The 20,982-nt window shown below is 38.3% G+C and overlaps 1 protein-coding gene across 5 annotated transcripts in view; it reads right to left on the minus strand.

Annotated features, from left to right (window-relative positions):
• The window catches only part of LOC107612160 (uncharacterized), a 36,431-nt gene extending 19,758 nt beyond the window's left edge, over window positions 1–16,673 (minus strand). Inside the window, exons 1-5 of one of the 5 annotated variants that reach the window (XR_015896732.1) lie at window positions 16,309–16,673; window positions 16,118–16,220; window positions 15,816–15,934; window positions 12,872–13,043; window positions 7,460–7,565 (exon numbers count right to left, since the gene is read on the minus strand). Coding sequence is in view for 3 of the 5 variants with exons in the window: in XM_088497328.1 (XP_088353454.1) it covers window positions 11,417–12,640 (1,224 nt within the window). In the remaining 2 variants the exon portion in view is untranslated. Of the gene's footprint in view, window positions 1–7,459; window positions 7,566–10,890; window positions 13,044–15,815; window positions 15,998–16,117; window positions 16,221–16,308 lie in introns of those variants that run through there. The other 4 variants (XR_015896731.1, XM_088497328.1, XM_088497329.1 and 1 more) reach the window with 4 other exon arrangements.
• Window positions 16,674–20,982: the final 4,309 nt, after the last annotated feature.

A 20,982-nucleotide genomic window follows, 5' to 3' on the forward strand; every position in this document is an offset into this window, starting at 1 on the left:
AAGATAGAAGAAGAATAATGAAAACTAGTATTGATCCATCAAATTACAACAGAGCTCCCTAACCCAACAAAAGGGGTTTAGTTGTTCATAGCTCTGAAAAATAAAAACAAAGATGGAGAATACATGATGAAACTAGAAGTGCAGAGAAAGTAAAATACAGAGAGTAGTTCTATGCCAAGAGGCTCCCTATAATTTCCAACTCTCATTTTAATTCAAAGCTACTCCTATATATACTACTCTTCTGATCTTCTAGTTGGCTCTTCAAGCCTTGGGTATGGGCCTTTGGATCTTGAGTTTGAAGCAGTTATCTTCTTCATTGGGCTCAGTTTTACTTGCAGAGAGAAAGTATGAAGTGGGCAGAGACTTTAGCTCAGGACGTTAGTGGTGTTAACGTTTCAGTGGAAATGTGGGTTCGAGAACGTTAGTGACAATCACTTTTTTCACTAACGTTCCTCACCAAAGTAAGAGCCACGTTAACTCCAATGTTAGTGGCACAAACGTTGTTACTAACGTTGCCTCTTTGTCCTTCGCACACGTTATTGGGACTTACCTTTCCCAATAACGTTGAGAAGTCTCCCCCTTTCCTACGTTAGAGTCCACGTTAACTTAGTTAACGTGGCTCTTTTAACGTAGGCTTGCCAACCTTCGAGAACGTTAGTGACACTTACCTTTGTCACTAACGTTCCAATGTGCCCATATTTCTCACGTTAGAGTTCACGTTAACTAGGTTAACGTGGCTTCTAACGTGGCCATGCTAGCCATCTCCAACGTTAGTGACAAAGTTGAGTGTCACTAACGTTGGCTCATCATTCCCTTATCCACGTTAGCTTCCATGTTAGCTAAGTTAACGTGGGAGTTAACGTGGCTCATAGTGGCTTGTGTGGGTTCATTCCAACGTTAGTGACAATGTTAGGTGTCACTAACGTTGGCGATCACATTCTTGCTTCGCGTTAACTTCCACGTTAACTAAGTTAACGTGAGAGTTAACGTGGCTTATGGAGGCTTGGCCAATGTTAGTGACAAAGGTGAATGTCACTAACGTTGGCTTCTCCCTTGCTTCTTAACGTTAGAGCCCACGGTAACTAAGTTAACATGGCTCTTAATGTGGCCACTTATGAGCTTGGTCCAACGTTAGTGACAAAGGTAAGTGTCACTAACGTTGGCTCGATTTCCTTTCCTCCACGTTAGAGTTCACGTTAACTTAGTTAACGTGACTCTTAACGTGGCAATGATGGCTTCGAGAGCGTTATTGGCGATTACTTTTCTCATTAACTTTGCAAGTTACTCCCATTCCACGTTAGGAGTTACGTTAATTAGATTAACGTGGCTGCTAACGTGGTTCTTCCTTGCTTCCTTTGTCCTGAAATCAAGCAATAGAGTGCATCAAAGTTCTAGTCCAAGTCATGGGAAGTACAACATCCAATTTTTCATTAAATTCATGCAAAATCCTCATGAAATCATGTAAAGTGCACAATGTATGCTTGAATCAGGATGTAAGTGAATATCTACCCAAAACTAGCTTATTTTCTAAGGAAATGCATGAAACTACCCTAGAAACAGTAAAGAAAAGGTCAGTGAAACTGGCCAAAATGCCCTGGCATCAGGTCTCTTCACAAATAGTAGGGAGCTACCAAGCCAAGGATCCCACCATGAAAAAGTACTTGGATAAAACCAGGGAACAGCTCGGACAACTCGGAGAGTATGAGGTCCGTCACATACCCCGCGAATAAAATGCCCGAGCTGATGCACTCTCAAAATTAGCCAGCACCAAACTAGGAGGCAACAATAGAAACCTCATCCAAGAAATACTACAGAACCCGTCAATCTCGGAAGAAGAAAAAATCCTGGCCATAACAGGTCTGGATCAAGGATGGATGACTCCTATAATTAACTTCCTCAAAACAAAAAACACTTCCTACAGATGAGAAGGAAGCAAAAAGGTTAAAACGGGAGGCACCATACTACACTATCATAAACAATGCTCTATACAAAAAAGGAATTTCAATACCATTGTTAAAATGTGTACCAACCTCCAACACAAAGGAAGTTCTAGAAGAACTACACAGTGGCATCTGTGGCAATCATCTCGGAGCACAAGCACTCACCAAAAAAGTACTCCGGGCAGGATTTTATTGGCCGACTCTACAAAAAGAAGCCACAGATTTCGTAAGGACATGTCTACCATGTTAGAAACATGCCAACTTTTACATTGCCCCGCCAGAGGAACTCATCAGCGTGACCTCACCTTGGCCATTCGAAAATTGGGGACTCGACCTTCTCGGACCCTTTCCTCAGGGATCGGGACAAGTTAAATTCCTCATAGTGGGGGTAGACTATTTCACAAAGTGGATCGAGGCAGAACCTCTAACTAACGCCACTGCTAAAAGAAGTCGAAAATTCCTATATAGGAACATTGTCACAAGGTTCGGGGTTCCATACTCCATCACCACAGACAATGACACCTAATTCACAGATGCAGGCTTCAGAAAACTACTAGCCGACTTGAACATAAAATACCAGTTCAGTTCCGTAGAACATCCCCAAGCCAATAGACAAGCCGAAGCTGCCAACAAAATCATATTGACAGGGCTAAAACAAAGATTACAGGAAGCAAAGGGAGCCTGGGCAGAAGAGCTCCCACAAGTCCTATGGGAATATCGAACAATGCCACATTCCACCACAAAGGAATCACCCTTCTGATTAGCATACGGAATGGAGGCAATGATCCTAGTAGATATTGAAGAAGGGTCGCCTAGAGTGATCCACTATAATGAAGAAGCCAACTCCCAACTTCAAAGGGAAGAACTCAACCTACTTCCGGAAGTCCAAGAAAAAGCTCGGATCAGGGAAGAAGCATTAAAACGATGAATGGCTTCGAGATACAATCAAAAGGTAGTGCAGCGAGGTTTTGCTGAGAACAACCTCATCCTAATCTGAAATGATATCAGAGCAACTCGACTTGGAGAAGGAAAGTTCGCAGCAAACTGGAAAGGACCCTACCGAGTTATAGAAGTACTTGGAAATGGCTACTACAGACTGTCCGAACTCGATGGGTGAGAGCTTCCTAGGTCATGGCACGCCTGCAACCTAAGAAGGTACTATAGCTATGGACAATAAAGGATCTTAGGATAAGGCGCACTCTTTTTTCTGAAAAGATTTTTTAACGAGGTACCAAGCCAAGATCTACAAATTGCCCGACTTAGAGGGATAAAACCCCCAAATGTGTATATCTGCATTTTCTTTTTGAATAAAAGTTTTTTAGATTTTCTACAAATTCTCAAGACGCATTAATCTGAAACATTAAGAATTCATCATCCGATTATGAAGCTACAGATCGGCAGAAAGTGAAAATCAAATTTACTGCACGATCGCGATAAAGACCAACAGAGATGAAAACCAAATTCATTAAAAGGTCGATCAAACGAGGATTAAACCCAATTTCTACAAAATCAGCAAAGATGAAAACAGAATAATGCAAGAAGTTATCGAAAGTGATCCATAGAAAGGACCTGACGAGGTCTTAATAAAATGGATTGCTAAAAAATAACTTAAAGACTGGCCGACGTAAAGAAGTCGGACCGGTTGCAATAACCAAAGTTATAAGTAAATCCTTGGAAAGAGGTCTGGCCAGCCCTATAAAAGAGAATTACTATAACTTTGAAGGGCCCGACATGAAGAAGTCGGCCCAAAACATAAAGTTATAAAGGTAATCCCTGAAAGAGACCTGAACAAGGTCCAAGAAAGAGGATTACAAAAATAACTTAGAAGGGCTCGACATGAAGAAGTTGGCCCAAAACATAAAGTTATAAAGGTAATCCCTGAAAGAGACCTGAACAAGGTCCAGGAAAGAGGATTACAAAAATAACTTAGAAGGGCCCGACATGAAGAAGTCGGCCCAAAACATAAAGTTATAAAAGTAATCCCTGAGAGAGACCTGAACAAGGTCCAAGAAAGAGGATTACAAAAATAACTTAGAAGGGCCCGACATGAAGAAGTCAGCCCAAAACATAAAGTTATAAAAGTAATCCCTGAAAGAGACCTGAACAAGGTCCAAGAAAGAGGATTACAGAAATAACTTAGAAGGGCCCGACATGATGAAGTCGGCCCAAAACATAAAGTTATAAAAGTAATCCCTAAAAGAGACCTGAACAAGGTCCAAGAAAGAGGATTACTAAAAATAACTTAGAAGGAACCAACACAAGGAAATCGGTTCCAAAATCAACAAGTTATAAAAAGTAACCCCTGAAAGAAACTTGATGAGGGTCCGAGAAAGAGGGTTACTAGAAATAACTTAGGTAAGACTGACATAAAGAAGTCGGCCTCCCCCAAACAAGTTACAAGAGTAATTCCTAAAATAAGATCTAACAAGGTCCAAAAGAAAGGATTACTAGAAGTAACTGAAATGACGAAGTCTGCTTCCCAAAAACCTTAACGTTATAAAGGTAATTACTAACGGAGACCTCACAAAGGTCCCAACAAATAGGGTTATTAGAAATAACTTCAAGCCAACATAAGGAAGCCGACATAAAAGTTAGATCCAAGCAACTACAACCTCAGAGGAATCAAGCCACAAGTATAAAGGCAATCTAAGGAGGTCAATAAAGCTCCAACACTCCAAAAAGCCTAAAAAGATACCAAGGCAGATGCAAACAGACATGATATGAAAAGCATAAAGTTATAATAATAACAAGCTCAAGAGGCTACCAAAATCAGCCCCAAGAACTTGGAAACTATTTTGTTTTTCAAAATAAAGTTACTAAACAAGCAACTAAAAGAGTGTCAATAGTTAGCAAACATCATAAAGAGTTTAAAAGCCCACAAGCCAGGCTATCTACACAAACATTTAGAAAACTATTTAACGAAGGCTTCTCGGCAACATCAACACGAGGTGAAGGAGGGCGAGTCTGAAGAGGGACTGCATCCATTGTCCCGTCATCCCTATTCAAGATTTGGCAATCAGGATCTGATTCAGGATGAACGACCTCAGAGGAAGGAGCTGAAGAAGTCGGCATAACAGAAGCTTTTGCCGCAGGCACAGAGGGAGGCTCAACATCGTCATCATCAGGGTCGTCAGAGACAATCTTGCCATCCTTTACAACATTATCCAGACTGAATAGAGCAAGGTCGACCTCGGGGGCAAGAACCCGAACCTGCTCCTTCAGGTTCTCATAAGCAGCATTTACGCTGCGTACAAGGTGACCCTAGAGCTCGGCATAATCAACCCGGGCAGACTCCAACTCCTCCCTAAGACGCATCACTTCCTTATAGGTCGTGACATATCTATCCTTGTGCCTCAATGCCGTGTCTTCAGCCAACCTCACAGAAGCCACCAAGGCAACAAAACTAGCCTTTTCGGCCTCTAACTCCTTCTCCAGCTTGGTCACTTTCACTTGGAGTTCCTCTTTCAAACCCTTCATCCGGTTGAACTCCTGCTTAGCATCCTCCATGAAGGCTTTGGTGGCATGAAGAGGAAGATCTTGGGCAGTTCGGTACAGGGCAGCTCCCATATGCGCCATCTTAATACTACTCCGAGTTATAGAATCTAAATGGCGAAGGAGAGATACATCATCCATAAGGAGGGCACCATAAGGACCGATCTGCTGGTCGACAAAGCCAACAGCGTCAAAATCAGGAGCATCCAGATTGAAGGGCTCGACAGTTCAGGGTCTTTTGGAAGGAGGAATGACCGGAGGTTAAGAAACAGTGGCAGAAGATTACGGAGGATCAATTACACGGACTCGAGGAGTAAGGATCATTCTCCTCGGTCCAGGCGAGCTCGGCACAGATGGCTTCAGTGGAACCTGAGAGGACCCTTCCCCATCCGCCCTGGTCGAGATGTTCTGGGCTGCAGTAGCCTTTCTCGCTTTCTTGAAAGCCTTCATCGATTCATTATTCTTGGCCATCTCTGAAAAATGAAGAACAAACAGCTTTACAAACCAGAAAAAGAAGAAGGCAGCAAAGAAAAAACAAGAAACAAAATATATCAAGTAAATACCCAATGCAGTTCGGACAAGGGATGGGTCCCCCAAAGATTTTTAGTGTCCAAATGAGGAGGTTTCCCCCAAATGTCCTCCAAAACAGTTACAAAGGCCTGCTCGACCTCGTCCAACATCTCTCAGGTATATTAGGATACCATTACGTTCTTCTGCCACTCTAAAGGAAAGCGGGGTTCGTTATTCTCATCCAGAAAGAAAGGCCGAGCTCCTTCAATAGCCCGGAGCTTAAAGAAGTAATTCTTAAAATCCCGGAAGGATTCATCATACATAGAAAAAACCTTGTGCCCCTGGGCAGACCTAAAAGAAATCCAAGAAGCCTTCTTCTTGGTAGTCCCAGGCTTGGTTAACACAAAAAGATACAAAAAGAGAGTTTAAGAAGGAGTAACAGCAAATTCTCGACAAACCAACTAAAAAATCTTAATAAAACCCCAAGAATTTGGGTGAAGCTGAGAAGGGGCAACGTTATAGGACCATAACAGGTCAGTTTCAAAAGAAGTAAAGGGAAGGGTGATGTTCATTTGGCTAAAAAAGAAATCATATGCATAGAAAAAGGGACGCTCCCCCTGAGTCAGGACAGGGAAGCAAATCCTATCTTCAGAATCAGGTGCTACCAACTCATAACTGTTCTCCTAATCTTGACCGCTTCAAATTCGGTGATGTTTTTTAAGCTCTACGCAAAATTTAGAATTGGCTAAAGAAACACACAGCAATACAAGGGAGTCCAACCAATCAGACATCCCCTCAGGAACCTTAGAAGACGCCTCGATAATATTTTTGCGAGAAGACATGGCCAACTAGTCCTACAAACAAGAAAAGAAGATTGGATTACTAAAAAATATCTCAGACGAAATCAAAACAACTCGGCCAACACAATCCAGCACAGTACAAGCGATAAAAGGAAACCCCAGGACCTACACCAAAAAGATCCAAGGGCATCCTTTGGAGGCAGAACAAGGACTCAGGAAAACCTACAAGCCTACACCTCGATATAGGAAGATAATGACCCTTTTTTTCAACTAAAGTGACAACTCTGAATAGAAAGCCACGAGTCACAGATAAAACTATCAAAATAACCACACTCCAGACCCACAGTCTCATTCATAGTCAACAAACGAAGCGACCAAATAACAAAGCGTATCAAAAAGAAGGTATCAAAGACTCAATCTTTTCCAGGAAAATAAAAAGCATCGTTATCTTCCACAAAATTCACCAGCAAATAAAACTATCAACATAGGCGAAAGACATCAAAGGAGCAATCTTTCGAGAAAGCAAGCAGGTTCATGCAGTTCGCAGAAGAAGAAAAATAAATGGTACGAACCCTAGAATACAGAAAGCAAGCAAAACCCCCAAGCAAGAAACAAACAGATGCATGGCAATACAAAGGTTCAAACTTTCGAAGAAACCAAAAACAGAAATAACATAACACAAGCGACAAAGAAAGTAAGGAGAAACCAACCTGGAAAAATCAGAAAGCTTTGAAAGAAAGTTGAAGATAAATCGCCCTTCCACAGCCAGGAAAAAACAATAACCAAGCAGTGTCGCAGGGAGAAACGCAAAAACTGCAAACTCCTAGCAAAAACAGAAGGAGAGAAAGAAAAGGAAAGTTACGGAGAATAGAAACCATTTTTCCGAGTGTGAAATTCAAAATAGAGACGCAAGGGAAACGGGGCAATTAAAAACCAATTAATGAGGTGATGCACGGAAACTTGTCCTTTAACAAATCTCCCTCGGCAAGTATACCGAATTGTCGTCAAGTAAAAATTCACAATAGAGTGAGGTCGAATCCCACAGGGATTTATTGGTCAAGCAACTTTAATTGGAAGAATGTTCTAGTTGAGCTAAGCAAAAATTGGGTTGAGAATTGCAGGAAATTAAATGGCGGAAAAGTAAATTGCAGAAAATAAATGACGGAAGGTAAATTGCAGAATCTTAAATGGGGAAGGGGAGTTTAGCATGAAAGTAAATAGCAGAAAGTAAAGAGAATGGGTAAGATTAGAAATGGGGAGTTCATTGGGCTTAGGAGATGTTGCATTCTCCTAATCAAGTTCATTTTCATCTCTTCCTCAATCAATGCATTCATTGATCTCCTTGGCAATCTTAAGTGATTGAATTCCAATTCCTTGGTAATTCAATCTCTCAAATCAGATCAATAGCCAATTCCTTGGCCTATTTGCTCATGAGAAGAGATAAAGTGTGGTTACTGATTATACCACATGTATTTCCAAATCAAAGTATTGGGAGAATTATATGTCACCATATCCGCCCAAACCCCAATTTGGTCCAACATGAGAAAGCAATTCTAGCATGATCTCTTCATTCCTCTTCCAAGGTTCAGAAGAGATCCAAGTATGAATAGCTTCTTTTCCAAGATAACTACTCAATTGGATGAAGATTGAAAGCTTTCTAGTAAAATCAAGAGAAAAGAGAGAAGAAGGATAATGAAAACTATTATTGATCCATCAAATTACAACAGAGCTTCCTAACCCAATGAAAGGGGTTTAGTTGTTCATAGCTCTGGGAATGAAAAGCATAGATGGAGAGTACATTCTGAGAATTAAACTAAAAGTTACAGAGAAAGTAAAATACAGAGAGTAATTCTAATAATGCCAAAAGCTCCCCCTTTCTAGTTCAAAGTTCTCCCTATTTATACTATTCTTCTGATCTTCTAGTTGGCTCTTCAAGTCTTGGATATGGGCCTTTGGATCTAGAGTTGAAGCAGTTATCTTCGTTAGTGGGCTTAGCTTTACTTGCAGAGAGAAAGTGTGAAGTAGGCAGGGATTCTAGCTTAGGACGTTATTGGCGTTAATGTTAAGTGGAAGTGTGGGTTCTAGAACGTTAGTGACAATCACCTTTTTCACTAACGTTCCTAACCCAAGGATGCTCCATGTTAACTTCAACGTTAGTGGCATCAACGTGACCACTAACGTTGCCTCTCGGTCCTTCGCACACGTTATTGGGACTTACTTTTTCCAATAACGTTGAGAATCCTCCTTTCTCGCTACGTTAGAGTTCACATTAGGATGGTTAACGTGACCATTAACGTAGGCTTGCCACATCTTCGAGAACGTTAGTGACACTTACCTTTGTCACTAACATTCCAAAATCCCCCTACTTCCTACGTTAGAGTTCACGTTAACTAAGTTAACGTGGCTTCTAACGTGGTATTGCTAGCCATCTCCAATCTTAGTGACAAAGGTGAGTGTCACTAACGTTGGTTCATCATCCCTTTTACTCACGTTAGCTTTCACGTTAATGTAGTTAACGTGGGAGTTAACGTGGATCATAGTGGCTCATCCCAACGTTAGTGACAAAGGTGAGTGTCACTAACGTTGGCGATTCTTTGCTCCCTCCACGTTAGAGTCCACGTTAACTGAGTTAACGTGGCAACTAACGTGGCTCAAAGTGGCTTAGCTCAACATTAGTGACAAAGGTGAGTGTCACTAACGTTTGTCATTCTTTTGTTTCCCCACGTTAGAGTCCACGTTAAGTGAGTTAACGTGGCTCTTAACGTGGCCAATATGAGCTTGGTCCAACGTTAGTGACAAAGGTGAGTGTCACTAACGTTGGCTTCATTTTCTTCTTCCACGTTAATGTAGTTAACGTGGTAATTAACGTGGGCTATGATAGCTTCGAGGACGTTATTGGCGATTACTTTTCTCATTAACGTTGCAAGCTAGCTCCCCTTCCACGTTAGAGGTCATGTTAATTAGACTAACGTGGCTGCTAACGTGGTTCTTCCTTGCTTCCTTTGTCCTGAAATCAAGTAATATAGTGCATCAAAGTTCTAGTCCAAGTTATGAGACATGCATCATCCAATTTGTCATTCAATTCATGCATAATTCTCATGAATTCATATAAAAATCACAATGTTAGCTTGAATCAAGATGTAAGTGAAATTCTACCCAAAACTTGCTTATTTCCTAAGAAAGTGCATGAAACTACCCTAAAACCATAAAGAAAAGGTCAGTGAAACTGGCCAAAATACACTGGCATCACAACACCAAACTTAAAACTTGCTTGTCCCTAAGCAAGTACTGGAACAAGAGAATGATGAATGAAATGACAAGATGAATGAATCATTATTGTGGAAGTCATGTTCTTTGTTTTATGGGGGTTTCATGCATAGCAACTTAGGTTCATTCCTTTATTGGCTTTCAGACCTTTATCATGCCTTGGAATACTCACTTGATTGCACCCTTTGAGACTGTTATTCATTGATCCCTTTGTCTTTCCAAGGTCTATTGCATCCTTAGGCTAAGTGCTCTGTGAGGGGGCGACTCTTTAAAATAAGCTTTCAGCCAACAATCCCGAACCAGTTGGTTCAAGGTGCTAGGTGTTGAAGCACCCCTAAGGACTTACTCCCTCAAGTCTCTCTCCCCCATATATGCACACTACAGGCACATGGTTTGTTATTTTCTTCCCTTGAGGTCTTAGTGTCCAGCACCTCTTTAGGTTACTAAATGTTCTGTAGCAAGGTTGCTCTTGATAGTAGATTTTTAGTTGATAATCCTGGGTTAGTTAACCCAAGTTACCAAGTGATGAAGCACTCCTAAGAACTTATTCATCCAAGCAGATCCTTGGTACAAGAGCACCACAGACACATCCCTCAAGATTCAAGCCCTTGGTGCCTAGCCTTATTCCTTATTAACTTTTCTTTCTTTTTTTCAATTCTTATTGTTCTTTTCCTTTTTCTTATTAGGATCTTATTATTTAGCTAGTCTCATGGGGTGTGTTTCAAGCATATGATTTAGGACAGATAGTTGCCTTCCCACCTTGTTGGTGAACCAACTTAGCTAAGTGATTACTACACCACAAGTCTAAGAACTTACTCCACAAATTGAACTCCACTCTGGTCTTTCATAACATCTCTTTTTATTTAGCTTAAGAAGGACAAGCATACAATAAGCAAGATGGAATTGAAAACAAGCAATTTGACAAGCAAGCATAGACCTAGGCAAAAGCAAACTTAAAGACAGAATTGAAAATTCCTAAGCTACTATGGAAGCATATTCTATTTCATACATGATTTTCCTTATTTAAAAAAAAACTTGAAAAAGAAAAATGGAACAATGAGGGAACTCCACCACCTTTTACTCTTGGGGGTGCTCATGCTCTCCTTCCTGTTTGTCCTCCTTGTGTTTTTCTTGAGTGCTTGCACTCCCACTTCCCTTGCTTTTTCCAATCAACTTCTTCCAGAAGCCAGCATCTTCCATCTTCTTTTTTAATGTTTCCTTCTGCTGTTTCACATTCCTTTCCTCTTGTTCTGTGAGATCTTTTTGGACCTCATCATACCTAGGGATTGCAGAGTGTAGATTATGCATATGACTAGACATATAGTTCAACTTGGCTTGAGTGTTTATGTTGAACTCCTCCCTATGTAGTTACCGTCCTTCATTCAGTACGCTGAACTCATTAAATGCCTAAGTCTGAGCTAGCTGGCGTTGGTTGAGTTCTTGTAGACGTTTATCATGACGCTCTTGCCTTTTAGTCACTTGATTGATGGCTTGAGTGAGCTGGGAATAATGTTCCATTTGCTGTTTCTGCCACTCCTCTTGTTGATTCATCCAATTAGAAAGGAGTTCTTCTTGACGATCCATCCTTTGGGCTTGAACGTGCAGTTGTTGTTCTTGTCCCTCCATATAACTCCTCGCTAGCTCCTTAATGGCTCCGTGAATATGATTCAAGTTGATGTTGGTTGGATCATAGTACTCTTCTTGCTGATATTCTTCCTGTTGAGGTTCTTCTTGGTGAGGTTCTTCTTGTGGTGTTCTTCTCCCTATTTGAGGCCTTCTTTGTTGTTGGGCGGGTGTCACATACGTTATACGCTGGAGTGTAACCATCCTTCCAGGGTTTACCCAAGTTGGGTTGCTGTCCTCGAAGACTACCTTGGCTTTCGTACACAGCCTAAGGATGGTGCTGGGGAACCAAAGTCTAGCACCTAGATCATTCTTCTCGGGTGATTCTTGAATCCCCTCAGCTATAATTTCATTCACATTGATGCTTCCACCCTTTACTAAGCAGTGTACCATAGTAGCTCGAGTTACGTTGACCTCAGAATTGTTTGCAGCTGGGAGGATAGATCTCCTCACAAGTTCAAACCATCCCTTGGCTTCCGGGATGAGGTCTACTCTCCTGACGAACCGAGGTCTTCTATCTGAATACCTTTTCCAGTCAGATCCTATAACACACGTATCATTCACAATTTCTTCGAGTTCATCATTGTCAGGGCTCTTACTTATTCTTGCATGATAACTAGGCTCATCAAAATGTGGTGATTTCAGCTGAAGAGTTCTTGTTATCGCATTGGGGCTGAAGTCCACCTCTTTTCCTCTTACGTAACTTTTGAAGGTGGGGGCCTTGGTTTTGTCTTCTCTGACTACATTTGCATAGAACTCTTTGATGAGGTTTGCATTTATCTTTGCTTCTGGGTTCGTGAGCCTTTGCCAACCCCTTTGTTCAATCTTCTCTCGAATCTGTGGGCACTCTTCCTCATTGAGTTGGAATGTTGACTCAGATAGTATCTTTTTGAGCTTTATTCGTTCAAATTCGAGTTCATAGAATGCCGTTTTGAATCTCCTTTCATCAAAAGGAATGCTCTCCACCGGTTCCTTCTTCTTTTGCCTCTTGGAGCTTGATGATGCCATGAGTAGGAGTTGATGTGTGAAGGTGGTGGAAGGTATGGATAGATGGGGGAATTCGGTTGGGTTAAGATTGGGTGTAGTGAAGGGATTTGAGTTCCGGAGGTGTGGAGTATAAGGAATGGGAATTGGAATGTGGAAGGGTTATGAACTAAGAACCACTTATATAGAGAAGTGGTGAGTGAATAGAAGGTGTGGATTGATGGGGTGGTTGTGTGATGGACGGATGGGGTTTACCTTGGGATGAGCACAAGGATCATCAACTTTATGATGGTGTTGGGTCAGTTTCCAAGCTTGTTCTTTTTCCAATGTTGCATGGCAAAAATTCCCAATTCAATCCCCTTGGAGACACGTGTACAGTCCTCTCCTTTTGTGGTAGTCAAACCCTTCAACTGTCTCATCAATTCTCCTACAAAATAAAAGAAATGTGATTAAAAGAAAACTTATGGAAAGTGGCAAAAAATTAAGAGAATAACTACTTTTTACTATGAATGACTAATTTGTTCCAAGCATAAGTTCATTAAGTCTATGCTGAACCAGCTTAATCTTTCATACTTTACTAAACCTCAAACACAAACCAATCACGGCCTTAGGCCCAAGCAATTCAATCAACACCCAATTCACTACAATCCAGCCAATCAGATACAAACACAAGTAAAGAGATTCAAACACAATCAAGAGTAATTACATCAAGTATAGCAATTAGCAGTTAAACAGAATTACTCACATAGGCAAATCAATTACAATATACACACCCAAACAATGTCACATAGATGCATATGATGAATGTCTAGTCCTAGTACAGGCCATGAGCTCATGTGTCGGTTGGCTGCCCGCAATCCCGACATTTATCCGGTCAGGAGTAATCCCGATTTCCCGAATACGATTTTCCGTTCCTAAATAAATGCGCATATGATAATAGCCGCTCATTTGAGACAGCCTCTACTTACTGCAGGAAAATATATATACTCTGCTCTACTCTGGGGAAGCGGAAAATGGCTGTAGGTAACTTAGTTTCCCTACAGAGGCTCTGGGTTGCATTAAGCAACTAATATATATTAAATATAGCTCTGGGTTACATCAAGCAACTAATATATATTAAATATAGCTCTGGATTACATCAAGCAACTAATATATATTAAATATAGCTCTGGGTTGCATCAAGCAACTAATATATATATATATATATATATACACAAATATCTCTTTACTTTGCTCTGGTTTCTCTTTTCTCTGCATCTCTTTACTCTACTCTAGTTGTTCTATTCTCTGTATCTCTTTACTTTTCCCTGAATACTCTTTCATCTGTATCTATATTACTCTTTTTCTCTTTATCTCTTTACTCTTTTGTAATTGTAAATATGCAAGCGGGACAAAACCCATATCCTTGCTAGCAACTTTATAAACCAAATATATTTTCTCAAAAGAATCAGTAAAGTTATTATCGTTAAACAAGTCTCAATTATTCATTTTGATTAAGTCCTTTTACTTTTATAAAAATTTGGACATAATCTCCTTTAAAAATAGGACTTAGCCACCCTTATGGATTTCTTCTTTCTCAACATTTCATCAGCCTCTTTCAGCAGTTGCCACAATAATATATATTCTCAAAAATATTTGATAATAGTATAGAAAATCTATTTCTTAAATTCCATATCCAAAATAATTGTCAACCCAACCTGGCAGCCTGATTTCCATTTTGTTTTTAAAATATCAAATGAATTCGGAATCACGCAAACTTTATATCCATGTGACCGTCTCGGATTAAGATTTCTATTAAACCAAAAATCATAATTTTTTGCTGACTCTAGCTTCAGGAATATAAGCAAAACCGTGACTGCTCTGCAGTATTTTAAAACCAGAAGACAGCAGCAGCATACAACATTTGAAATTTCATATAAAATCCAAATTAAATTCAAACACCTTCAAAATTAATGTGGTTAAACTTAACTTACCCAAATTTCTTTCTCAATTGGTTCCAGGGTCATACCAATTTTAATGAAGGAGTTACGTAGCTTGGAAGTTAGGTAATTTTCTGCAGAATTCTGTTTTACAAATCATTAAACACAACCTCTTCCAAGTCCCATAACACACTTATTAAAATATGGAAAATCTTGAAATTTGAATCATAAGTACTAAACATACTCAACTTTCACCTCCAATTGGTTGCATCTTAATATCATTCCAGAATTAAAAATTATAAAGTCTCAAAGTTACTGACTTAGAAAACAAAACCTGACTTTTACTGCATAATACATCTTAATTTAAAAATTCATATCTTTAAAACCACAACTCTAACAATTCTAAATTTTTATGAAATTAAAGTATTAGGACCAAAGTTTCATTTAAAATTTGTTCCAATTCAAAATTCAAGCTGCAGAAATTTTAATAGAGGAAACAAATTGCTACTGTGTTAAACGTTCTGCAGAAAAACCAGATTTGACATCCCTAATTCAAAAATTCACCATAAATCATAAACTTAATAAAAAAGTCTCAAATTCACCAGTTTAGTTCCTTGTATCCCCAAGTTTAATCCGGACGTGGTTCCACGCAATTTCGATAATCACAGAATTAGTTATAGCTTTTCAAAGTTGCTGACTCAGTTTAGAAATTATGCAGAAAATCAGATTTTAGAATTCAACTTTGAAAGATCATAACTAATTCTTTAGTTGATACGAAACCTTCAAAATTGAGTTTTCACAATTACACTTAATATAATTTCATTAACACTTAAATGCTTATCATTTCAGTCATTATAGAGTCACTGATTCACTTTCAAAGTTGCCGTTTAATTTCAAGAGAACCTGATTTTCAGCAAACCATTTAGTGTTCAAAATCCAATTCTTCAATACCCCTCAAAACCAATTCCAAATCAACCACCAACCAAGCTCATTAACATTACAATATACCAAATAATAGCTCAACAGCAACAAATCCAACATGACCCATTAAAATTTAGTAATTCTCAACAATAAGTCATCAAACTATTCCCAATCTACATAATCAATCAATATCACCAATCAACAATTCCAAATCACAATCTCAACCATTCCAATCACAATTTTAGCCACGATTCAATATTCACATAATCAATCAATTACTCACATCTATTAAATCTATTTGTAGTTATTCAATAAACCTTGTAGGCATTCTTAAATTGAAATCGTTTTAAACCCTCTACCTCGATGTCGCAATCGCATACTTTAACGTAACAACTCTCTTCTCTTTTAGTTTCAGGGCAGCAGCAGTAACTCTCACGCAACCACAACCGGAACAGCAACAACATTAGCCTTCGCAGCACTGACCATGGTTGCAGTAAAATAGAGGATTCAAATTGGATAGGAATCAAAAGCAATTTCAGCTCTAGGGATTCAAGACAAAGCAAGAACTAAGATAGAATTAAAACCAGAACATGGCAACCACAGCAGTGACAAAACAAAACGTGTAAATAGATCAACCCTAAGGAGAAGATAAGACCAGTACCCAGATAGCAAATTCAGAATCAGTAACAGCTTCAACCGTCCCATGGCAGCACCAACTTCAACACTCAACCTAATTGTAGCAGGGAATAGGAGCCAAAAAGGGGCTGAGCAACAAAGATATAGGCAACCATGATTAAAACAAGCACATGGAAGAGAAACAAAGTATAATCAGAGTAAGGGTGAGAGTGTTACGGTTTCAAAAATGGGAAAATTTGAATCAGAACAAAGAGGAGGATACTGGCTTAATTAAGAGTTGGTGGCGGCAGCTTGCTTCCTTTGATGACAAGCTCCACCCACGGTAGCTCCAGAAATCAAAAGAGCAGAGGTTAGAAGCAGGAACCGCCGTTCCTGTAGCAGCTCCAATCTCTTTTCTCTGTCATTCTTCCTCTTCTCTTCTGCCCTAAATGGCGTTGATAGTGGCAAGGAGAGCTTCAGCGATGATGATGAGGCACGGTGGCAATGCTACCTTCTCCGTCGATCGTGCACGTCTCTCTGTTCTTCGTGGTGCTTCCCTGATCCCTCTTCTCCCTTTCCTCAGTTTCTCGTTTCCCTTTGCTTCTTCTCTGTTCCCCCTTTTTTTTTCCTTCTGTGATATGTATTGCGTATATGTGGTAGGAGTTTAACCGTGAATGAGTGGTGAGGAAACAATAAGCGTGGCCCAATAACTCATAAACGAGTGTGAAGTACGTGTGTCGGTGCGTGATTGGTCAGCGAGTATACGTGTTAGATAATAACGGTACGTATAAAATAAGAAACATAAAACTAGGAAAAATATATATACAAGTAACATAACTTTTATAAAATACTTGAGATAGAATAACAATTTAAGATTCAAATATAATACTATAAAGATTACTTTCAAAACGCATAAGATTTTATCTATCAATCTATTAACGAGCTCAAATAATTATTTCTAATTTAAATTATAAAACAAGCATACTAATCACATTTTATAAAATACGGTTAAACTCGAAATATCAATTACCTAAATCAAATTATATGACCTTTCATTATGTTTCCATTATAACTTTAATTTCAATTTATATAAAATAACTAGTTAAAATAAAAGTTGTACATAAATATTAATTGACTTAAACTTAAAGTATTTACAAAAATCCATTTAATCATTCCTAATGAATTAATCTCTAGGAGCTCAAACTAATAAAATAAACCATAATTTATCCATAATAGAAATTATTTAAATTAAATTATATAATTTTCAAAATATATAAAATAACCAACTATAAAAATTTACACAAGAATATTAATTGAATTAACTCCAAATATTAGTAAACTAATTTAATTACTCTCAATTGATTAATTTATAAAATAACATATCAAATCAATAAAATAAATCGTAACCTTTTCAGAATAAAAGTTACTTAAATTAAATTATACAATTCTTTCTTATTTTTCAACTACTAAAATTATACAAAATATTCCATTATAATAAAATTACTTAAGAATATTAATTGATTCAAAATAAAACTATCTCCGAATCTATTTAATTAGTTCTAATAAAATAATTTCTAAAATTATAAAGTTTAAACTTAATAAGATAAAATCATAATTTATTTATATTTAGATTTTCAAAAATGCGGGATGTTACATTCTATCCAACTTACAAAAATTTTCGCCCTCGAAAATTGATACAAGATGAAGAAAAGATTTATATTCACATCCCCTTTTGAATATTTTAAAGGTACCAAGAAAATTATATCACAAACACAAAAGAAAATATATTAGGTAATGTAAAAGTTGATAAAATAATTTGATGCAAACCAAATTTTAAAATCTAAAATTAAATAGGCACAATGTTCGTTCAGAACTCTTAACAAAGCATGATCACTTCCTCTCGTCGCCTCAAAACTCCACAACTCCTTATAACTTCGTAGACTGACCAGATTCACTTTCCGTACGCACGAATTGTGTCCCTAAGAACTAGCGCATATAAGGAATACGAAACATGAGAAGAGAAAGACAAACGGCACGAAAGGTTTATGCTGAAATTGGAGGAATACTCAAATTCTCAGTTGAACAAGATGGTATTTCGCCAGAATTTAAAGGAATACGTGAAATCATCAACAATCAAGGATATATATTAGCAATGAAATAGAGTATAAAGGGAGTTAGTTCAAAACTTAGGAAGAAATTTTGAATCGAACAGTTTCAATATGAACATCATTAGGGAAAATAGTACAACAATTTTGAACAACTTCAATTTGAAATAGAAGGAATTAGTTTATCTTTTTAAAAAGAATATATATAAATCTAACAATTTCCAAAAGTACTAAACTTAGTATAAATAATATGTTATATCAATTTAATTTTTAAATCAAAACAAATCATGCATGGTTTGTAAATTAAAGCTTGGTTGATGTTAAGGGCAAAATATTTTCTTTAAAAATCTTGAAGGATACTTAAGTACATAATTAGGTAAGAATAGCTATAAGAATAATAAAGTTGGAAGAAAATCAGCTTCTATTTAAAGAATAGATTCTGAAATAAAATTTTCTATAAATCAATAAAAGATAAGTGGTGCATCACAATTAAACAAAATTAAACTATATACAGAAGTTTCAGAGTTTATGTAAGAAAGTCTAGGCTGAATTAAAAACAATCCCATCAAAATTTAAGCAAGGGTTGTGGATACAGTCAAGTAAGAAAAGATTTAAATTGAAATTTTTCTCAAAGAGAATCTGAAACAAGTACTCAAGAAGGAAATTACAAGAAATGGTATGTTGCATCGAAATAAATCAGAGTTCAGAGCAAGGAGCATAGAGTTTGTAAGGTGAGGATAAATGTTTCAAAAGATTCAAACAACAACCGGATACAGAGTCAAGCAAGGACATGCACGAATAATAATGCAAGGTTAGCAAGAAAGAGATCAGAAACTAGAAATTCCAATACAATTAATATAGAAAGAGATAACACTAAGCACGAATAAAGAGCATACGTCGAAACGGAACTAATCTCTAGAATTTAGTTTCTAACGTCCCCAAAACCTCGTAACTCGCGTTAATCTATCACTTCTATTTCGTCTATGATAACCAATTAGTGTTCCATATACATAAATCATTAGTATTAAGTTGGCCAAACTTGATACCATAAGATATGCAACGGTAAACTAATAGCGTTAATCATCAGACAGTCATGCATATAAAACACAAACTCTTGTCATCAGAACAAGTTATAAAGTGATGAGCGGATATTTTATACGCTTTTTGGGGTTAATTTCATATAGTTTTGAGTATGTTCTAGTTAGTTTTTAGTCTATTTCCATTAGTTTTTAGGAAAATTTTATATTTCTGGACTTTACTATGAGTTGTGTGTTTTTCTGTAATTTCAGGTATTTTTCTGGCTGAAATTGAAGGAGCTGAGCAAAAATCTGATTCAGGCTGAAAAAGGACTGCTGATGCTGTTGGATTCTGACCTCCCTGCACTCAAAGTGGATTTTTTGGAGCTATCGAACTCGAAATGGCATGCTTCCAATTGAGTTGGAAAGTAGACATCCAGGGCTTTCCAGCAATATATAATAGTTTATACTTTGCACAAGGATAGATGACGTAAACTGGCGTTCAACGCCAGTTCTCTGCCCAATTCTGGCGTCCAGCGCCAGAAAAGGATCAAAAGCTGGAGTTGAACGCCCAAACTGGCACAAAAACTGGCGTTCAACTCCACAAATGGCCTCTGCACGTGAATTGCTTAAATCTCAGCCCCAGCACACACCAAGTGGGCCCCAGAAGTGGATCTCTGCATCACCCATCATAGTCTACTCATTTTTTGTAAACCTAGGCTACTAGTTTAGTATTTAAACAACTTTTAGAGACTTATTTTGCATCTCATGACATTTTAGATCAAAACTTTGTATTCTCTGACGGCATGAGTCTCTAAACCCTATTGTTGGGGGTGAGGAGCTCTGCTGTGTCTCAATAAATTAATGCAAGTATTTCTATTTTCCATTCAAACACGCTTGTTCCTATCTAAGATGTTCATTCGCGCTTAACTGTGATGGAGGTGATGATCTGTAACACTCATCACCTTCCTTAAATCATGAACGTGTGCCTGACAACCACCTCCGTTCTATATACGATTGAATGAGTATCTCTTAGATTCCTTAATCAGAATCTCCGTGGTATAAGCTAGAACTGATGGCGGCATTCATGAGAATCCGAAAAGTCTAAACCTTGTCTGTGGTATTCCGAGTAGGATTCAAGGATTGAATGACTGTGACGAGCTTCAAACTCCTGAAGGCTAGGCGTTAGTGACAGACGCAAAAGGATAGTAAATCCTATTCCAACCGGATCGAGAACTAACCAGTGATTAGCCGTGCTGTGACAGAGCGCGTGAGCGTAGTTTTCACTGGAAGGATGGAAAGTAGCCATTGACAACGGTGATCCACCAACACACAGCTTGCCATAGGAGGACGTGCGTGCGTGAACAAGAAGACAGAGGAAAGCAGAGATTCAGAAGACAAAGCATCTCCAAAACTCCAACATATTCTCCATTACTGCATAACAAGTAACCTTTCATCCATGCTCTATTGTTTATTTGCAATTCAACTGATAAACATAATTGACTTCCTGACTAAGATTTACAAGATAACCATAGATTGCTTCAAACCAACAATCCCCGTGGGATTCGACCCTTACTCACGTGAGGTATTACTTGGATGACCCAGTGCACTTGCTGGTCAGTGGTACGAGTTGTGAAAAGTGTGATTCATAATTCGTGCACCAAGTTTTTGGCACTGTTGCCGGGGATTGTTCGAGTTTGGACAACTAATGGTTTATTTTGTTGCTTAGATTAGGAAAAATTTCTCTTTTTTGTTTAGAGTCTCTTTTTATTGTTGTGTTAGAATCTTAG

Source organism: Arachis ipaensis, chromosome B8 (genome assembly GCF_059453495.1).
Source record: "Arachis ipaensis isolate K30076 ecotype BB chromosome B8, ASM5945349v1, whole genome shotgun sequence".
NCBI classification, from domain to species: Eukaryota; Viridiplantae; Streptophyta; class Magnoliopsida; order Fabales; family Fabaceae; genus Arachis; species Arachis ipaensis.